General features: G+C 35.4%; 1 protein-coding gene across 7 annotated transcripts in view; it reads right to left on the bottom strand.

The window, feature by feature from the left end:
* PHF3 (PHD finger protein 3) overlaps positions 1-20,399 on the bottom strand; it is an 80,997-nt gene that overhangs the window by 25,474 nt on the left and 35,124 nt on the right. For 6 of the 7 annotated variants that reach the window (XM_049653866.1, XM_049653871.1, XM_049653870.1 and 3 more), the window contains 2 exons: positions 8,944-9,105; positions 2,272-4,051 (listed from right to left, as the gene is read on the bottom strand). In XM_049653866.1, coding sequence (XP_049509823.1) covers positions 2,272-4,051; positions 8,944-9,105 — 1,942 coding nt within the window. Of the gene's footprint in view, positions 1-2,271; positions 4,052-8,943; positions 9,106-10,005; positions 10,102-20,399 lie in introns of all 7 variants that reach the window. The other variant, XM_049653872.1, reaches the window with a different exon arrangement.

The following is a 20,399-nucleotide window of genomic DNA, read 5'->3' as shown; positions in this document are numbered from 1 at the left end:
CCTACTGTCTTTAGGATATGTATAGTGTTGCCTATGGTTAAATATTTATTACATTTGGTGATGTCATGTACAAATCCATACTTAAAAATATAATTTCCAACTGGAAGCACACACAGGAAGCTAACTTTAGTTGTAATACATGTAAAATGCTTAAGAGTTATAAAAGAGTTCTAAAACAGTCCTTAGAAGCAAAGCTGTCACAAGTGCAAGAAAATGTCATATTAACAAATAGCTTTCCATATGGCTACTGCATGAAATGGACAAAAATTATTTCCAGATATGCCCTTCCTAATAAATTCATAATCTTATTTATACATGGATTAAAATAGGAAAATTACATGCTGTATGACAGGTACATTTTTTGAGTAAAAATGTATACAAGCATGATGTATCAAAAAAAGTAGTGAAGGCTAGTTAATATGTGAAGAAAAAACAATCAATTACTTAGGCTTGCTTCTTTATTCACAAAATGTAATGTGAAATGTTGCTTCCCAATTGTTTCCAATGTCATTATATATTATGCATGTTAATTACATAAAGTAAACTCAAAATCCCTACATATGTATTATTCTAAGTCATTTTCCACACTGAGGCAAAGAAACTCTAGGTTTTATAGAAGAGATACAGAAGGTGGCATTAGGTTAAAAACAAAAAAACAGCAGGATTTAACATTAACACTTAATGTTCATTTTAGGAAAATAACTGTTGATGTTGGTAAAGTGAGCCATCATTAAAAAGCCTTGGCAAACTCCTGAGGGCCAAACCATCAGAAGAGTAGCTTATCTGCAACAAAGCTACACTGTAACACACTTAACACTGCTTGTAACTCTAGGCTCAAGTTTCATTTTAGAAACTCCTTCAAGCTAAGGCTCCTCTTGCATTACTCAGACCACATGTCAGCATGTAATGATTTTTAAAAGATTCTGGCAGAGAAAAAAGTGCTGGCCTAAAAGAACACTTAAAAGCACCACCCAGCCCTTAATTCTGAAAATTTAGCAAGCCCACTTTAGAATATCTGAATAAGGTGTTTTCTATTAAATTTAATTAAAAAAAAAAAAACTACAACACATATGTGAGGACAAATGTAGCACAATATCCAAAGACACAATTTTTAAAAACTGGAATATGTGGTTATAAAGAATAACCGCCGACACTAAAAATAGGACATGGACTGAATCACAAATAAAGGCATGAAAGTTTGTTATGTCTTTGACATAACAGTTCGACATAAAACTTAAGTTTTTTACAGAATAGCTCCAACAACTCCCACCCACTCTGCCCAACCACCACCTCCCACACCAAAATAATTACACAACATACTTTACTAAACTGTCCCTACCTAAAAAGCTTCATTTTAATGTAACCTGATAGTGCTGGGAAAACTCATCCTAATATTTACTTTCATGAATGAGTGAGGATAATATTACAAAGTGCAAGTTATAATGTTCTTTCATCATGTCAGTGTTGATAGAAGTTCCAACAGCAATCTCAACACGAACAGGACAATCTTGCAGCTGCAAACTCCACTTCACCTCCTGTTTTCTTAAAACACTAGCAAATAAAAAATACATGGTGGGGGAAGGGGGTCTGGCAGTGTCAAAAAGCTATAAAACACTGAATCCTAAAATCACTTCTATCGGAATTCACGAGAAATCCTTCAAATCACTAAAACATTCAAAAGAGAAATACAGGTTTTCACTCCGTTCCATGTTACATACACAATCTACCCAGGTAATTTTAACAGTTGTTTTAGCTATCAAACTTCATTCCAAGGTCAAGTTTGATAGTTATGAAGTGATGGTGTGCTTGATTTACTAGAATTTTTTTTTTATATCTTCAAAAGAAAAATAGAATTTCCATTATGACCTTTACATTTTATTACTAGTTCTTCTCAAGCCAAATAAAATAAAACTTACAGACCCAAAGCAGTGTTAACAACTTTTTGATCAGGAAGTTTTTTTTCTCTTTCAGATGCAACAACTAAATCACACACTCTAACTGGTTACAATGACAAAACATTTCTGTATATACAAGCAGTTGGTCAGGCTACGCTTTTTTTTTTTTTTTTTTAATGTTCTAGGATGACATATTTATAAATTCAGTAGCTCCATCTATTATTTATCCAGGATTGATGAGGGGTTTTTTTGTTTCTGCAAAAGTCTTTGTATATTAAATAATTTCTTTCTATAAAAAAGTTCTCAAATAACCCTACCCTAAAAAGCAATTTCTCTTTAATGCACATATCACACACACACACACACACACACACACCTGTTGCCATGTGGTTTTTTGCAAAACCCACACTGCTTGCTGGGAGTCCACATATATTTGCTTTCAAATGAAGAGCTATGGTCTGAACCTTCTTTTTTTATAGTAGCTATGTTGTCTGGAATGAACAATGGTGGCTCATCCAAAGAAAAACTTTTGCTGCTTCTTCTCTGGCGGGGTTGTAGGTTCTTCTCAGGTTTTTTTAGTTTCAGTTTATCTTCCTCCTTAAAATGCTCTACACCACCTGCATGTTCAAGCTCTTCCTTCACATGGCTATTGGTTTTCATCCCTGCAGCCAGCTGCTGGGGCTTATGGCATTGTTTCTGGCTGGAATGTAATAAATGTCCAGTTTGTGCAGGATGATGGGGTTCTTTAGAGCCACCAGGGTGACCATGAGGTTTATCACTCAGAGAATGAGTTAAGGGTTTGGAAACCTGCACTAAATTTTGATCCTGTGATGTTTTTTTCAATATAGAATGAGCTTGATTTTTCACAGATTTAACCCCAGAATTGCAACTCTGAATTTTTGAATCCTTATCAACTTTTTTTCTCACTTTGACTGGCCTATGAAAATTTTGCTGAGTTTCTGGTTCATCAACATTTCGTTTCACGCTTTTGACATTAACCTTAGTTTTGTTATGCATTAGTTCATGCTTTGCTGCAACAATTTTTTTCAGAGTATCTGTGGTCATGTTTTGCTTAGAATGAATTACAGGTTTTGTTTGTTTGGATTTTATGTTTTTTGACTCTAAGCAAGAAACACTACTTGACTGGCTGCTTCTGTCATCCTGAAGGTTTGCTATTTCATGAGACTCCATTTTAATACTTTCAACAACATTCAACTGTTCTGAATTTTGGTCAGATGCATCACAAATAGCATTTTCTAAAATATTACTTTCTGGTTCAAAAGCATTAGCATCAACCATCTCTAAGTTTGATTTATTAAATTCTGTACTCTCCAACTGCTTATCGTTAGACTCTGTGTCATTACAATAACCCAAAGATTCTATTTCATTTCTTTGAAAGGAGTTCTTCGCTTTATCAGCAACTTCCAGGGTATTCTTCAATTCCATATTACATTCATTTACTTCATCCACAGAACCAGACAAACCTGTAAGGTTCTTTTCTGTTTTATTTGGATTTGTACAAGCAGCAGCATCAGAAGGAGAGGCAGAAGATGCAGGCTCCTCAATAATTTGGTCATCTTCACGAGATAATTTTACTGTCTCATTTGATTCTTGTTCAACTTTTCCTTTTTCCCTCCCTTCTTCAACCACAGTGCCATCCATCTTAACTGAAATAGAATCATCCTGTTCTTCTTTATCTGAAAACTTAAACAGTGGGCTACTAACAGTTTTGACTTTACAGTCCATCAGAGCTTCATTCTTCTTCTCTTCAATACTAACACAAGTCTCTGAAAGGAGTGAACAATTTAATTCATGAGATGGCACATTTGCTTCTCCCTGATTATCACACTTCTGCTTAGAATCTAATCCAGCTTCATCCTTCATTTCAAGACAAGACGACACTGAAGAATGACTTGAAGACACTGATACTTCTGGTACCACGTCAATTTGTCCAATATGTCGGCTGCTCCTTCTGCTCTCTTTATGGTATTCAGGTTTTGGTGATACAGAAACTTCTTTAATCTGACACCTTTCTGGATGTTTCACCCCTGCTTTGGGGGCAGATACAGTCTTCCCAGATGCCTTTTTTGTGCTATTTAAAGGTGCTGCATTTGAACGCTTGGCAATAGTGCTTTGTCGCAAACTTCTTACTTGTTCTATCACAAGGGAAAAAAACAAATAAAAATAACTTAGCTATTTTGCCATGTGTTTTTATTTCAATACAATTTAGAATACATCACTTCTTTATTCTGAGCTATAAATTTGCTCATTTCAGTGAAAATGTACTGAAAGTTACTCATGATGATCATATATATATATATATATATATATATATATATATATGTATATATCTCCATGTTAAATTTTACATTTATCAAAGTTCTATAAATTCTGACAGGAGAAAAAACTTCTAGAAAATTCAGACTGATATTATACTTTACTATAAGACAAGAATGTTTTCATCAAGTTTCTTTTCTATAATAAATAAGCAGGGAGCAAAATAAATGAGTTTCCTTTGCAGTAATGCCCATCATAAAGCAAGACTGTCATACAGTTTTAAACATTAAGTATCTTTAAATAAAGAATACCAAACAAATTCAGGTGCCAATATAATAAGAACTAAACCACCTATAACAAACAGGATCTGTGTGAGTTTCAAAACACAGCCTCACAACTCAAACTCCTTTATGAATGTGCTTCACTTATATCACCATTTTAGCATATAAGCTATTTCTAAGAAATGAAGTATATGCTATAGTACCACAGATAAAGAGAAATTACAACTAAAGAAGTTTAAGCCAGGAAAATATACCATAAAAGAAAATGGGGAAAGTATGAAAATAATTGAACAAAGCTTCCCACCTTTAACAATATTCCTAACAAAGAATCTACTATTTGAGTTTTTCCTCTTTTCCCTATCTGAATACACCTCCAAGAAAAGGAACACATATGGAGTGCAAGGAAAACAGAAAGAAAGAGAACTAAAGTAGATTCACTAATCAGAAAAACAACCCACAAAATGAAATAGAAAATAAACTATTTCCAAGCCTATGCATATCCAATACCTCCAAATAAACACCATGAAAATTAAATACTATCAATTACCAAAAATAAAAAGACTCCTTCCTACTCTTCAGTGCAAAACACCACTATGCACCAATACTTAAACACTGCTTATTTGTCATATACCACTTTTACTTTTTTTAATATTTATTTTTGAGAGAGAGAGAGAGAACACGAGTGGGGAAGGGATAGAGAGAGAGGGAGTCAAAGGATCTGAAGCAGGCTCTGAGCTGATAGCAGAGGGCCCGATGCGGGGTTTGAACTCACGAACCATGAGATTATGACCTGAGCCGAAGTCAGGCACTTAACCGACAGCCACCCAGGTACCCCTACCACTAAACTTTTAAAGAAGGTATCAGGTGTCTTCACTTGTCTTTAACAGTCCTTGGTGATGCCTACTGTCTTGATGTGATTATTAATAGTACATTCTTTTATTCTCAAAAGTGTCCTAGTTTGAACAAAAAACTATCTGGTTGTCCCAATCTTAGAGACCCTTTCTAATTCCCCCAGGACTCAGCACAGTATTTCTTCATTAGGTAAGCACCCAACAATTTTTAAAAATTTTGTGGATTATTGTGTGGATTACTAACTGTTCACCACATGCTCAGATATATAACATTTTTAAATAACTAAGAACTTAATGGTTCATTATCAATATCTGGATGAGATTTTTATGTATTTTATGCATTTTAAGCTTTGAAGACAGCTTGTAATAGTTTACACTTCTACTTTATTCATCTGCCTTGAAATAAAGTAAAGGAACTTTTAACACCCATTACCTACGTTGTCACAAATAAATAGCATATTCAACCATAAAGGTAATTAAGATTAAAAAAACGTTTTTCAGGGGCGCCTGGGTGGTTCAGTCAGTTATGCATCCAACTTCGACTCAGGTCATAATCTTGCGGCTTGTGAGTTCAAGCACCACGTAGGGCTGTGCTGACAATTCAGAGCTTCAAGCCTGCTTCAGATTCTGTGTCTCCCACTCTCTCTGCCCCTCCCCCGCTCACTCTCGCTCTCTCTTAAACATTAAAAAAAAAAAGTTTTCCAATAGTAACTGATTTATTGAGCCAAAGATCAAGTTGTTTTTTTCTCCTCTAAATATAAACTGCCTTAGTTGGAATCCTGGCTGTATAGGCCAAACATTATCATTACCTGTCCATACTGTTCATCCTATTCTTTTCATTGCTTTAAGTTACAAGTATTACCAAATAATTGATTTTAAAAACTGATTAAAAATATATATTGAGGAAAAGATGATAAAAGTAAATAACATGCATCTAACTTAATCCACTTCTCAAAACACCACACTAAAACTATACAAAAGGCATGAATCTAAAATGAATGGAAGAACAGGAGAAAACCTGAATTTTGGAAGCCAAACAAGAGATGATCAAGAAGTGACCCAAAGGAGATAAACCCTAAGATGGCAACGTGGGCAAGAACCAATAGCATTAATACCTCAAAAGGGTTAGGAACTGGTGACCCCAGATGATTCTAAAATGAGGATGAAGACAGGTAGTTAAAATGAAGAGGAGTTAAAAGCTGTTTAAGAAGCAGTCAGACCACTAGCTCCCTCTCCCTGACTCCATCTGCCAGGCAACTGACCTTTCCTGGTCCTAATCCAAGATTTGGAGGCTTGCTCTCTGGAAGAGTATAAATCAGGGTTTCTAGACTAAGGAACATCAGGCACAGATAAAAGTGGCAGGAAAGTACACTGAAATGTATGATATTAAGTGAAGTTATATACCTGAGACACCCTGTCAGCTTCCTTGAAGGACTCCCATTACACAATCTAATTGAGCCTAAAGGAATAAATAACCTCAATTCTGACAACAGGGGTTCCTCAAAATAAAAAAATAATAATAATAAAAATAAAAAGCATAGCCAGATAACCACACAGTGAAGCTCACAGTAGACAAAACCCAACCCACATGCTCTTGAGTGTTAACCTCTTCAACATGAGCAAGCAATCAAGGATCAGACATTTTAGAAAAGTCCCTAACATGAAAGATGGAGAGAGGGAAAAAAAAAGACAACATGGAGAAAAAAGAAACTATAACTATGAAAGGAGACCAAAAACACCTTTTAAAACACTTTTTAAAGCACAAGTACCTTAGAAAAGACAGAAGATACTGCATCCACAAAACAAGACCACAATGCTACGAAAAGGACTATCCCGAAACAAAAAAAAAAAAACATTCAAAAATTAGAAATGTAAAATTTGACGGAAAAGTTGGAGGATAAACATGTGAAAATTTCACCAAGGAGAGGAAAAAGATAAAGAGATAGAAAGTAGGCAAGATCAAGAAAATGGAAGGATCAGTCCTTTCTAACACTTGAATAATAAGGAGTTCAAGAAAGCAAGAACTAAGAAAATAGAGGGATTACCAATGAATAATACAAAAAGTTTTCCCAGAATTGAATAATAGTCCTTTTCAGACTAAAAGGAAATATGGAGTACCCAGAGTTCAATATATAAAATACACTTACCCTAAGACACATTATCAGAAATATCAAAACACTAGAGCTGAAGAGAAAGACTCCACAAACTTCCAAAAGAAAGTAGGTTAACACTCTACTTAAAAGAAATTAAGGAATTCCTTAAAAGGAATCAGAATAAACTTCTCAACAGCACTGAAATTAGAAGAAAATAGAGGAAAACTTTCAAATTTCTGAAGGAAAACTATGTTCAACCTTGAATCCTACATTCAACCAGACTGTAATTCCAATAGAAGACCAGATTAAATATATCTGCAGACATACAGTTTTAAAATAATATGTCTCCATGTTCTTTTTCCACACAAAACTACTGGAAAAAGTGTCACCAAAATGAAGTAGGCAAGCCAAAAAAGGAGGAAATAAGAACTATAACACCAAACAGAATCCTCAGAAGAATAGAAAAGGGAGATCCCTGGATAATAGCTATGCATCAGGCTTATACAGTGCACATGGGAGCAGATCAGAAAGCTCCAGTTTCTTCAATAAAATGAAAATGACAGAACATCTGATATGCACAAGTATTTTTAGGAAAGATTTAGACACCAGCAGAGTAGTTGAGGTATTACTGATATGTACAAAGAAAGCTATGTACAAATATACAAAACTATAAAGCAAATGAACAACAAAAACAACTATTAAGTCAGAAAGACAAAAAGTTGTATAGGAAAAATAACCTCAGTTTATTAAAATCGATCATCTCTAACAGCATACAGAGTCACAATAACATAATTACTAGTGACATAACAAAATTAGAGAATGTACTTTTGTGTGATGAGAACAAGAGGAAAAAAAACACTAAATTCATCATCCAGAGTGGGAAGTCAATAAAAATACTTATATCAGAATAATCAAAAAGTAGTAATATGTTACTTAGAGACATGAAACTAAATACCAAAAAATTAATAATACCAGCTGAAAGAATGATTTCCTCTGGGGAAAAAGAAGTATTAGAAACTTACAGAATTAGTGAACCCTTTAAATTTTGTAAATATAGGGGTGCCTGGGTAGCTCAGTCAGTTAAGCATCCAACTTCAGCTCAGGTCATGAGCTCACGGTTTGTGAATTTGAGCTCCGTGTCGAGCTCTGTGCTGGACTCTGTGCTGACAGCTCAGAGCCTAGAGCCTGCTTTGGAGTCTGTGTGTGTCTCTCTCTCTCTGCCCCTCCCCCAACTCGTGCTGTGTTTCTGTCTCTCAAAAATGAATAAACTAAACTAAAATAAACTAAAATAAAATAAACTAAAATTAAATTAAATTAAAATTAAATTAAACTAAACTAAAATTAAATAAATTTTGTAAATATATAATTTCAATGAAAATTTTAAAAACTATACCAACAAATTGATATAATCTCAAAATTGATTATTATCAAAATGCTGAGATTAGCAAGCACCATGAAAATATATCTCTGCTTAGCAAGGTCATGACCTATCACATCTGTCTCTATACCTTTGATTTTCTAGCTAGAACCTCTCTGGAAGGATTACCTTGTGCCATTAAACGAGGTGATTTTCTTGGTGACCTCACTGAATTTTCTTCTACTTTGTCCCTCAAATTCCTGTTAGGTAAAATCAGTTCTTCTTCATCAATGGTATCATTGCCACTTTCTTTAACAACACCTTCGTCCATAATATCGTCAAGACCAACAACTAGAAAAAAAAATAAAAACAACAAGAAAATTAATTTTAAAAATATCGAGGACCTTAAGTATATAAAGGCAGTACAGAAAACACTGTGAGACAGTTTAATGCAATACTACCCTATAGGGTCATGAAAACTTAGTTCTATTCCTATTGTGTGATATTGCCACTATCAAGCTCCCAATTCAATTTTACAAACTTTTACCTTATGAGGTAACTAGTGTAGAATAGCTACAATTGTTCTTGATTTGGCCTGTGCCGTCACTCTCACTTAATATTCACTGTACCTCTGTGACTATCATAAGCACTTATACCTGAAAACTCAATTATCCCAATTTTGGTTAAAGTAGTACAAAAGTTTAATGCTCTGAAAAGCTTGTGATTCTGAGTTCATGCTAGATGCAAAAGATTCTAGTTCTAAGTGTAATTCTATTCAAGACTTTATGCTGGATGTGTGAAAGTAATATAGGTATACCTTTGAGAGGTAGCGAAAAAATATACACACAGAAATGAAAAATATAATATAACTTTCCCCTCTCTCAAATGCCAGGTAAAATTGTAGGGGGTTAATATAGCTATATAATTAAATTACCTTCTAGTCAAAAGAGAGAGCATTTCATTTAATGGGAAGGGGGAGATATGGAAAAGGACTGGAGGACACTGAAGAAAATATAAACACTGTATATTCTGAATTATAATAACAAATTTACTTCACTTAACTGGCTGACATATAGCAATTCTAAATGTGCAGTTGAATGAAATCTTGTAAAAAGAATGTGATTATTTAGATCAGAAGGCCTGGATTCAAATCCCAACTAAAACACTTAAATAAAACTTGACCAAGTCACTTAACCTCTCTATCAGTTTCTTTATCTCTAAAATGAGAATAACAATACCTGTCCTACCTACCTCACAGGGCTGTTGTGAGGATCAAGTGAGATGATGTATGAGAACTCACTTTGTAAACTTTAGAGCACTACACAAATGTTAGTTATTATCTTCATCCTAGGGGTTAGAAGGAACCTCAAGAAGTTATCTAGTCCTCATCTTTGTATCCAAGAAGAACTTCAATTAAAAGAGCTCAACAAGATAGTGGTCTATCCTAAAATTTAAAGAGAACAAAATTCTTTATAAATATACTTTCAAATGGTACAATCTTTTTGAAGAGCACTTTGACAACAAACAGAACAATGAAACTGCTTATATACTTTGATCAATAAATTATAAAAAGAATAAATTATGAAAAAAAGCTGGCTAGAAAACAGTGTGATCTTTGTTAGTAAAAAAAAAAAAAAAAACGAAATGTATGTGCATGTACATTCAGACAAACAAAAAAAGATTAGCAAAAAGATGAAAATCATAATAATGGTTATTCTATAAAATATATTTATTTCCTGTTTTCCACATTTCCTGCTATATGCATGTTATCACTCTCAAAAATAGTCTATGCTTTAATCACTATTCCTATGCACTAAAACCTTAAAGAACATACTTTAGGAAAATTCATCAGGACTCATTTAAGATATAATTAGGGGAGAAATGGGTAGGGAGTTCAGTTTAGAAGGCTATTCCATCATGATGAAATACTTGTGTTGCCACAAATTCACACACATTCTCAAAAATGTTTTAACATTCATTTAAAAAAACAAAATGTAAGACGTTTCATCCCAATTTTATATAAAAGCATGTATACAATTTATGCATTACAAATATGCATAGATAGAAATGGACAGGTGGGGGGGGGGAAGCACTGGAGTATTACCAGTGATTAGGTCTAGTGGTAAGGTAGATAAGGAATTTAGGTTTTTTACATCATTGTCACGCTGTCTCTTTGTTTTCCAACCTTTTCTACAATCAGCATGTATTCTGTATTGTAATCAGGAGAGAAAGAAAAAGTTCAAAAGATAAAAATAGTCCAACAGAAAAGCAAATAAAGCCCGATTAACAGTGTTTATTGGCAGGGAGTGAAAACTTATGTTCTGAAATTTAGAGCTATATATTGCAATGCAGAATCAATGGGATTTAGCAAGCCCAATCCAAAGGTCAATTATTATGTTTTCTCTTGCTCCATCTGCTAGTAGCTTCTGACCCAGCTGACCCATCTCCCCTTCCTGAATCCCTTTCCCCTCACTTCAATTGTGAACATCACACTTCTTCCCATCTCACTAGCCACTTCTCAATATCCTTTGACAGAGCCTCTTCTTCTTGCAGATGTCTACGTGCTGGAGGACTTAAGAGTCAATCCTCCCACCTCTCATCTTTATCTACATTCAAACCTCCCCAAGTGCTCTCATCCAGTACCATCTACATTTGTATGACTCCCAAAATTATTTTCTCCAGCCCCAAGTTCACATTTAACCTCTGGAAGAGGATAATTTGACATCTCCACACGAGGTTGTCTAACAGATACCTCAAGCTTAACATACTGAAAATAAACACTGCTTCCACCCATTCCCCCTCTCCCCTAAATAAAACTGTCCCTCCTAAAGTATTTCTGGTAATGGAACCTCCATTCACCCAGTTGTTCAAACCCCAAACTCCTGAACTATCCTTAGCTCTTCTCTCCTCATATACCACATCCAAGTGATCAGCATATCCTGCTAATTCTATCTATAAAACATATCACTCATCTGACCATTTACCATCTCCACAACATTGTACTCCAAATTACCATCATTTCTCATCAAGACCATACTGTAATAGTGTCCCAGGTTCTTCTACTGCCACACACCACCCCCCCCCACCACATACACATACAGTTTACTCCCCACACAGTCATCACAGTGATCCTTCAAAAATATGAAGTCTTATCTTGTTACCATTCTTCTCTTCAAGACCCTCCAAACTCTTGCCACCACACCACCACACTTAGATTTATGCCTAAAATCCTAACCAGGGCCCACAGGATCCTAAGATCTTCCCCAGCCAACTTCTCTGACTTTTCACCTATCACTCTATAACTCACCCCACTCCAGTCACACAAACCTTTCTTAATACAGGAAAGTATAAGATCTCAGGGTTTCTATTACTTGTTATTCCCTCTGGCTAGGATGCTATTCTCCCAGATATCCATATGGCTCCCTCTCTGGCTTCTTTCGAGTTTTACTCAAATATCACCTTCTCAGAGAAACTTTTCCTAACAATCTTACCCAACACTCTCATCACTGCCTGAAGACCCTTAGTGTACTTTATCCTTTAAAACATGTTTCACACTACCTGATTAATATCTGTTTAATAACTATCTTCTCCACTAGAATGTAAGTCTACAAGTCAGAACTCTCTCTCTCTCTCTCTCTCTCTCGTTCAATGCTGAAACTCCAGAACATAGAATAATGACCTGGTATACAAGATGTACTCCAGAAATATTGGTTGAGCAAAAGAATTAGGGAAAAGAAGAGGCCAGGAAAATTTAAATGTTGATAAGTGAGAAAAGGTTTTCACTAACCAGAAGACAGAAGTTGGAAAGAACAAATTTGGAAGTGAAGTAGTGACTTCACTTTTTGGATATACTGATGACATTAAAAAGAGCAGGCAAAGAAGCATCAAGGTAATAAAACATCACAAAAAAAAGGGTAAGGAAAATTTCAATGAAGTAGGGATCAGGAAGGTTAATGCTACAAGAGAAAACAAAGGAAGGAAGAAAATCCACTAATTTGACACACAGAAACAGAGGACCAGATGACAAAGGTTAAAAAGTGAATGAATAAAGAATGACAACTGCAGTCTTTTATTTTTAAGAAGTGTAATGGTAAAAGACAGAAAAGGAGGACAATCAACTAAAGGAAGTTAAAGGGACAAAAGACGATTTCTCTATTTAAGTGACAAATGGGGAAGGGAAATGTAAGGAGGTGAGGTAGGGAGAATTACCTTTACAAAAGGAGATGCGGAATGGGAAGGGAAAGAGAATGCGGCAGGAAGGAAGGAAGGAAGGAAGGAAGGAGAAAAAGAGGGAGGGAAAGAAAGAAAGAAAGAAAGAAAGAAAGAAAGAAAGAAAGAGGGAGAAGAGGAAGAAAGGAGATGGAGAGAGGAAGGGGAGGAGGGAAAAATCAACAAAGATCTCCACAGGTTTGCGTGTATGCTGGAAAATAACTTGGAAGGTAGTGATGCCTTGAGATCCCATCATCATACACAAACCTCCTAAGGCAACAAGCTACAATTACATCTAAGACTGCATTTGAGATGTTTCTCAGAATTGACATTTCCAAGAATGCAGCCTTTTTTGTACTCCTGCTCTGACACATTTCCTTTACCTAAAGAAGTGCATCTTTAGGGGCACCTGAGTGGCTCGGTCGGTTAAGCGTCCTACTTCAGCTCAGGTCATGATCTCACGGGTCTGGTCCATGAGTTAGAGCCCTGCGTTGGCCCCTGTGCTGTCTGACAGCTCAGAGCCTGGAGCCTGCTTCATATTCTGTGTCTCCTTCTCTCTCTGCTCCTCCCCGACTTGCGCTCTGTCTCTGTCTCCCAAAAATGATTAAACGTTAAAAAAAAAAAATTTTTTTAAAGAAGTGCATCTTTACATTAAATCAAGCTCTACATGGTTTCCAACATACCCAGGGCTCTCATCTAAACAATGCCCCCAACAAGTAAAGCACCTAACGTAACTTCTCTGTGCCTCAAATTCTTCAATAAAATGGAGAAAATACTAGTGGCTCAGAGGGTGGCTGTGATGATTAAATTAATATGTATAAAATGCTTAGAACAGTATCTGGCACTTAGCTTCTGTTTCAGTCTCCCTGCTCATGTATTCACCCTCAAAAATTATATATTCCTTCCCCTCACTGCTTTTCCTCAACTCTCCCCATAACAAATCAAATTTTTAAATGTATCTGAAACTTCTTTCTTTGAATCTATTCATCTAACTAAAGGTAATTCACAATGCAGAATGAATAATCTCTAGCAAAACCCTCCAAATTAGGTATTTGTGTTTTAAAGAGTTTAATCCAACTGTTTGTGCTAAGAAAATGAATAGAAGTAAAGGAGAATCTGGGTTCTTTTCAGAACACTACCTATTTTCAGGGACCTCCCACATCTCCCCCTCCTTCTGCCACAAGGCTAACCAAGATTTAATATTTGACATCCCAACTTTTTAAATTCACTAAAATGGAAACTTTGGGTTACCAAAACAGTGCTATGACCCGGACTCTTTAGAAGACAAGTGTATGGCTATGCCATACAGAAAAAAACAATATGCTTTTTCATCCCTCCCAGATTCCAGAATTAGAGGTCACTCTCATTTTGAAATTTTGGCATGAAATCTATCATCATACTCAGAAATCCCTGAGCTTGAGTTTAGATCACATTAAAATTCCTCCCAGCCTCACCTGCAAATGGCCCTAATTTAATCTGAGTTCTGAGGTCAGTCAAGTCTATGTGAAATCCTCCCAACACTAATATTACTTTATTCCAGACCATTTACTTCTAATCTATCTTTTTGGGAAAAAGAGGTAAATGAGATAAAGAAAATAAAACCAAGCCATTTGGAGTTAAACTTACTGAATTTCTCAAGAACAGGATTAGTTTAAATCACTCTAATACCATATAAAAGGGAGAACCACAGTACAGTATAAAATTCTTCACATTTGACATGCCTTAATTCATGCTGGCAGTGCAAAAGGCCAAACTCAACTATTTCTAGGACAACTGTTTCCTCTTTTATAGAAGTTGGCATTGGGGCACCTGGGTGGCTCAGTCAGTTAAGTGTCCAACCCGTGGCTTTGGCTCCGGTCATGAACTCCTCCTGGTTTGTGAGTTCAAGCCCCACATTGGGCTCTATGCTGGCAGTGCAGGGCCTACTTGGAATCCTCTCTCTCCATCTCTCTGCCTCTACCCTGCTAGTGCTCTTGCTCGCTCTCTCAAAATAAATAAGTAAACTTAAAAAAAAAAGTTGACATTAAGTATCAGACTTCAGAAAAAACTAAAGAGCATGATGTTGCAGCATCACAATAATAAAGGTTAGATATCTTTTTACAAGGCTTGTGTTCTGAAGTAGAAAAAGAAATTTTATGGTTACATCCTCCTAACAGAGCCCCCACAGCTTTTTCCTCTAATGTTGCAAAATACCACCCAGCCTCTACCTGGACTCCCTTTAGGAAAAGTTATTTCCTTCATGGATGATTCATACTCTCATTCCTCAAAGAGGCTGTGGCATGATATACATCAAGTTGTATGTTACATAAAATTAACCATTTTGGGTGAATATATCATTTTAGATATTAGATGTTCCTAATTTGAAAAAATACAAATACCGCTACTATGCACACATATTTTTTTCTCAGTTCCTTCTTTACAATAAACTTTAACACATAGGTTTACTGAGTCAAAGAATGAGAATATACATATCTTATTATTTTATATATCTCATCACATGGCTTTCCAAAGGGATTACAAACAATTTACAGTGTAAAGAGATTCATATTAAGAACTCACTAGCATTGAGTCTCAGAGTTTTAAAAGAAACACAGTTACTAAAAAACCTTGAACACTTCAGAATGTGTATACTGCCTTTTTGTATTTGTTAGCTTTGCCTACTCTCCCACTCAGGTGTGAAGGTGTTTTTAATGTATTAGAATTCTATATGTAATTATCTATGTTACCTATTTGATGCAAATACTTTCCCTTATTTTATTTTAGTATTCTTTGGTGTCAATCTAAGGTAACTTTTCTTTAGAATGTTACCTTCAGTTACTCCAATACTATCAAATTATCCATCCTTTCTGCCATAATCTAATACATTCTAAAGCCTTATATTTAAATGTGCACAAATATTTCCATGAACAAAGAAGTCTAGAAGACAGACACTGGGTTAAAGCAATTAGAACTGTTTTTTCACCACAGATCTTCGGTCTTCAATATGCTAAACGGGCATTATAGGAGGGAAAGAACTTCACGTGGCATAATACAACTGTTTCCCAAGTTCTATATTCACACATACTAAAAAAACATACACCAAAATGCTAGTAATGGTTATTTCAGAGATTTTTCCCTTTCTTCTTACATTTCCTAATCCATCTCACATTAAAATAGTTCTGTTAAAAAAATTTTTCCAAAATATCTGTGATTGCCTAGAAAATGAAGCTAAAAAGAGACACATTAAACAAAGGTTTTCTATGTAGAAATAAGTAGTATTACTGATGCCACTTTTTAATTTTTTTCCTTTTTATCAAAGTTATCCATGCACAAGGTTTTAAGGAGTGGTGTCTGGTTTCATGAAGTTTGTTAAGAAAAACATTAATGTCAAGCACCCACTTCTCCTCCACTTCCCCCACTAAACTTTAATTACCTCAATGGGAAATGAAGACAAATTAAACCCTTCATTGAAAGGTTGCTGTGAAAACTGAATTAACTAATATCACTTTTTTTTTTTTTTTTTTTTAGCTAATATAGCTTCTAATACAGTGCTTGGTAGGCAAATAACAAGATATTAAATGGTAGCAGTTATTAAGTATATCTTGGCAGATTTTTTTCAAATAAATTTCTACAGCCCTAAGTGCCCTTCATGTGATCCCTTCTCAACTGTCTAAATAATTTCTCTTATTGCCAAGATCATTCTACTAAGCTAACATAAAAGTGAGATGGTAATCATTCCCTAAAAATTTAACACTTGAATTCCATCCTAGAATACTATATTTACCTTTCAGTTAATGCCTTTAAAAACATTTACTGAGTACCTACTGTATGTCACATGCTGGCCCAGATTATTTTAGACACTCAAAGACAAAATGACCATGTTTCTTCAACAATATTAAAAAAGGACTGGATGGGGGGACTTATACAGACTGATATATACTTACATACTAACCAACTCAATATATTGACGTTACTTCAATTCCAATTCAAACTTAAAAAAAAAAAAATGTTTAGGGAACTGGGTAAAACTGGAAGCTGACTGACTGCACACTTGAAAATATTAAGAACTATCTTTAAAGTTCTTTTAATATTTGGATAATATTACTGTGGTTATTTCTTAAAATAAAGAATTCTTATATTAGCGATACATGCTGAAATATTTACAAATGAAATTACATGATTTTTGGGCTGTGCTTCAAATAATCCTGGGGTGGGGGCAGGTAAGGAGGAGTGGGGTATAAATGAAATAAAACCAACTATTAACTGTTTAAGCTAAGTAACAGGTACACTGAGCTTCATTATACTCTTCTTTGTTTGATGTTTTCCATAAAATATAAAATTTTTTAAAAACTGTTTCCATAAAGCTTCATTTTAAAATGAGGGTGGGACAAACATACACCATGTTACATGATAAGTCTTAACAATTAAAAGGAAAGAGTAATAGCCTGGAGAGAGGAATGAAGGATGATTTGTAATTTAATAAATAGCCAGCAAAAGGCAGGGATACTTGTACCGGTTGTTTACTGCACAACAGCTTCTGGCCTACAGGAAAAGTGAAGACTGAAATCCAGGCCTCTGTCTACTCTCCAAGCTTACATAGGAGAAAAGGAGGACTTTTTTTTTAAGTTGATTTATTTGAGAGAGAGAGGGAGAGCACGTGCATGCACATACACACACAGGAGGCAGAGGGAGAGGGAGAGAGAGAGGGAGAGGGAGAGAGAGAATCCCAAGCAGGCTCCACGCTACCAGCACAGAGCCTAACGTGGGGCTTGAACTCAGTACTGTGAGATCATGACCTGAGCCAAGATCAAGAGACAGCTGCTTAATCAACTGAGCCACACAGGTACCCCCAAGGATGTCTTTTTCAAATTCCTAAAAAAGTACTATATGGGCTGGAAGGAGCCTGGGAATGGCTCAGTCAGTTAAGTATCTGACTTTGGCTCAGGTCATGATCTCATAGTTCGTGGGTTCAAGCCCCACATGAGGCTCTGCACTGACAGCTCAAAGCCTGGAACCTACCTCGGATTCTGTGTCTCCCTCTCTCTCTATCCCTCCCCATTCACACTTTGTCTTTCTCTCTCTCCTTCTTAAAATAAATAAACATTTTTAAAAAAGAAAGAAAAATCTGAACAAGTTGGGACAACAGCTTTTTAGAAGGCATATCAAATACCTAGACCCTGAAGAAGGAACATGACTAGGATATCAGAATAGATTGGGGGCAGGTCTCTGTGGCTAGATTAGGGAAAGTGAGAAGAACAGCAGATAATATTACATACAGAGGTACCAGGGGAAACTAAGAAGGGTCTAGACTACAATGACTTTAGTTTTTTTTTCTTTGTATGAAGCAGAAAGTTACCAGAGCACTGTGAACACACAGGCATGATTATGATCTAACTTTGTAAAGGATTACTTTGGTACTCTTTTCAGAACAGACTGTAACAAATCCCAAAGGGCAGAAGCTGGGAAGCCACTTACAGGCTAATGCTATAATCCAGGTGAGAGATGGAAATGGCTAAGACCACAATGGTAGTGAAGAAAATGAGAAGTACAAGTAGCCAGATTCTGGATATATCCTGAAAATAAAGCCAACAAGATTTGCTGACCAACTAAATATGAAAATATGAAAGAGAAAATATGAAAGTAAAATAATGACTTCAAAGTTTTTTGCTGAGCAATTCAAAAGGACTTGCCATTTATAGAGATGGGAAAGACTATAGGAAGAATTGGCACTAAGGGAACCGGGGGGTGGGAAAATAGGCAACAAGAGTTCAGACATTAAGTTTAAGATGCCCAATAGACAGCCAAAGACATTAACACAAGTGTCTGGAGTTTAGACCAGAAGTTGAGTCTAAAAATACACATACATATACAAATACATACATGAGTTTAATTATAGAGTATTTTTTAAAGATTTTATTTATTTAATTATTTATTTTATTTTATTTGAGAGAAAGAGAGAGAGAATCTTAAGCTCCACACTCAGAGCCAAGCCCAACGAAGTACTCTATACCATGACCCTGGGATCATGACCAAAGTCGAAATCAAGAGTCAGATGGACACTCAACCAACTGAGCCATCCAGGAGCCCCAAGATTTTTTTTTTAAGTAATCTTTACACCCAACATGGGGCTTGAACTTACAACCCCGAGTTCAAGAGTCACATGCTCTATCGACCAGGCAAGCCAGGTATCCCGTAAAGAGTTTTTTAAGTTATAAAATTGGATAAAATCAGCACAACAGTGAGTAGAAAATAGAAAAGATACCTAAAATCTGAACCCTGAACGCTGAGATAGTGCAGTGCTTAGAGGTCAGGAAAGTGAAGAGGAAGAAGAAGCTGAGAGAAAGAAGACAGGCAGGTGACAAAATAACAGGAGTTCCAATCAAGTGAACAGATCATTTCAAAAGACAGAGATCAACTGATAGAAAGCCACTGATAAAAGAAAAAAGAAAAAGAAAGAAAAGAAACAGCCTTGGGATCTAGCAGAGTCACAATCTGGAAGAAAGATACTGGGGATAAAGAACACAAGAGAATTCTTTCCAGAAGCTGCACTATAAGCAAAGAGCAAAAGAATAGAGTAATACAGATATATGATAAATATATATATATATATATATATATATATAAATGTATACAAAATGCACTTCCAAATCATGTGTGATAACACTGAAATTCAACTGTAAGGATTTTGGCAGAGTATATATACCCTTCAATTCTACCAAGCACGGATAAAACAAAAAGTAGAGTGGATATCCCATCATGTTAACTACAAATCATGACCATGGAAAACAAGAAAATAAAAACTTAGTCTTGAAACATGAAAATCTAATTTCATAAGTATCTAAATATGTACCTAAATACAAGACATAAGGGCTGAAATCATAAGAAAGCTTTTTTTAACTTCCAGGAAATATTTATTATGAAATTAAGGAAAATATCAAAACACACATAACAAATTTTCAAATGGATTAGCTCCATCCAGTTCTTCTAAAAACAAGCACAGAGAAGAGACACCTGGCCACCTACTGGCCAAATCTGGAAAATTTACAGTGACCAGGTAAACAACGTTAACATGAGTGTTTATGGAGTACTAAGGAGTACTTAGTTGCTTAAGGATTGTTTTTGGTTATCTAAATTTTATTTTTATTTCTTAGTGTTCTTCTTTTTTGGTGGGATAGCACATAAGAAAATCTTTGTCTCCTAGTTCATTTATATATTCTACCAATTACAGACTCTCCTGGGTAAAAAACTAAATATGAATGTAATCATATAATCACAATCCAAGATGATACAAGAATTATTTATTAACAGTGGATTACTTTAATCTGACAAAAGGATTAACTAACCACCACTTAAATCAATGCATACTTTCCATCTGCTATCTCTCTACAAGGAAGGTACTTTACTTATGCAGGAATCCAGGATCTTCAAAAGGCTTGCCACTACATGTCTCTATGAAT

This window comes from Panthera uncia, assembly GCF_023721935.1.
Source record: "Panthera uncia isolate 11264 chromosome B2 unlocalized genomic scaffold, Puncia_PCG_1.0 HiC_scaffold_24, whole genome shotgun sequence".
Classification (NCBI taxonomy): domain Eukaryota; kingdom Metazoa; phylum Chordata; class Mammalia; order Carnivora; family Felidae; genus Panthera; species Panthera uncia.
The sequence above is the reverse complement of the archived record's forward strand: the minus strand, read 5'-3'. Positions and strand labels throughout refer to the sequence as shown.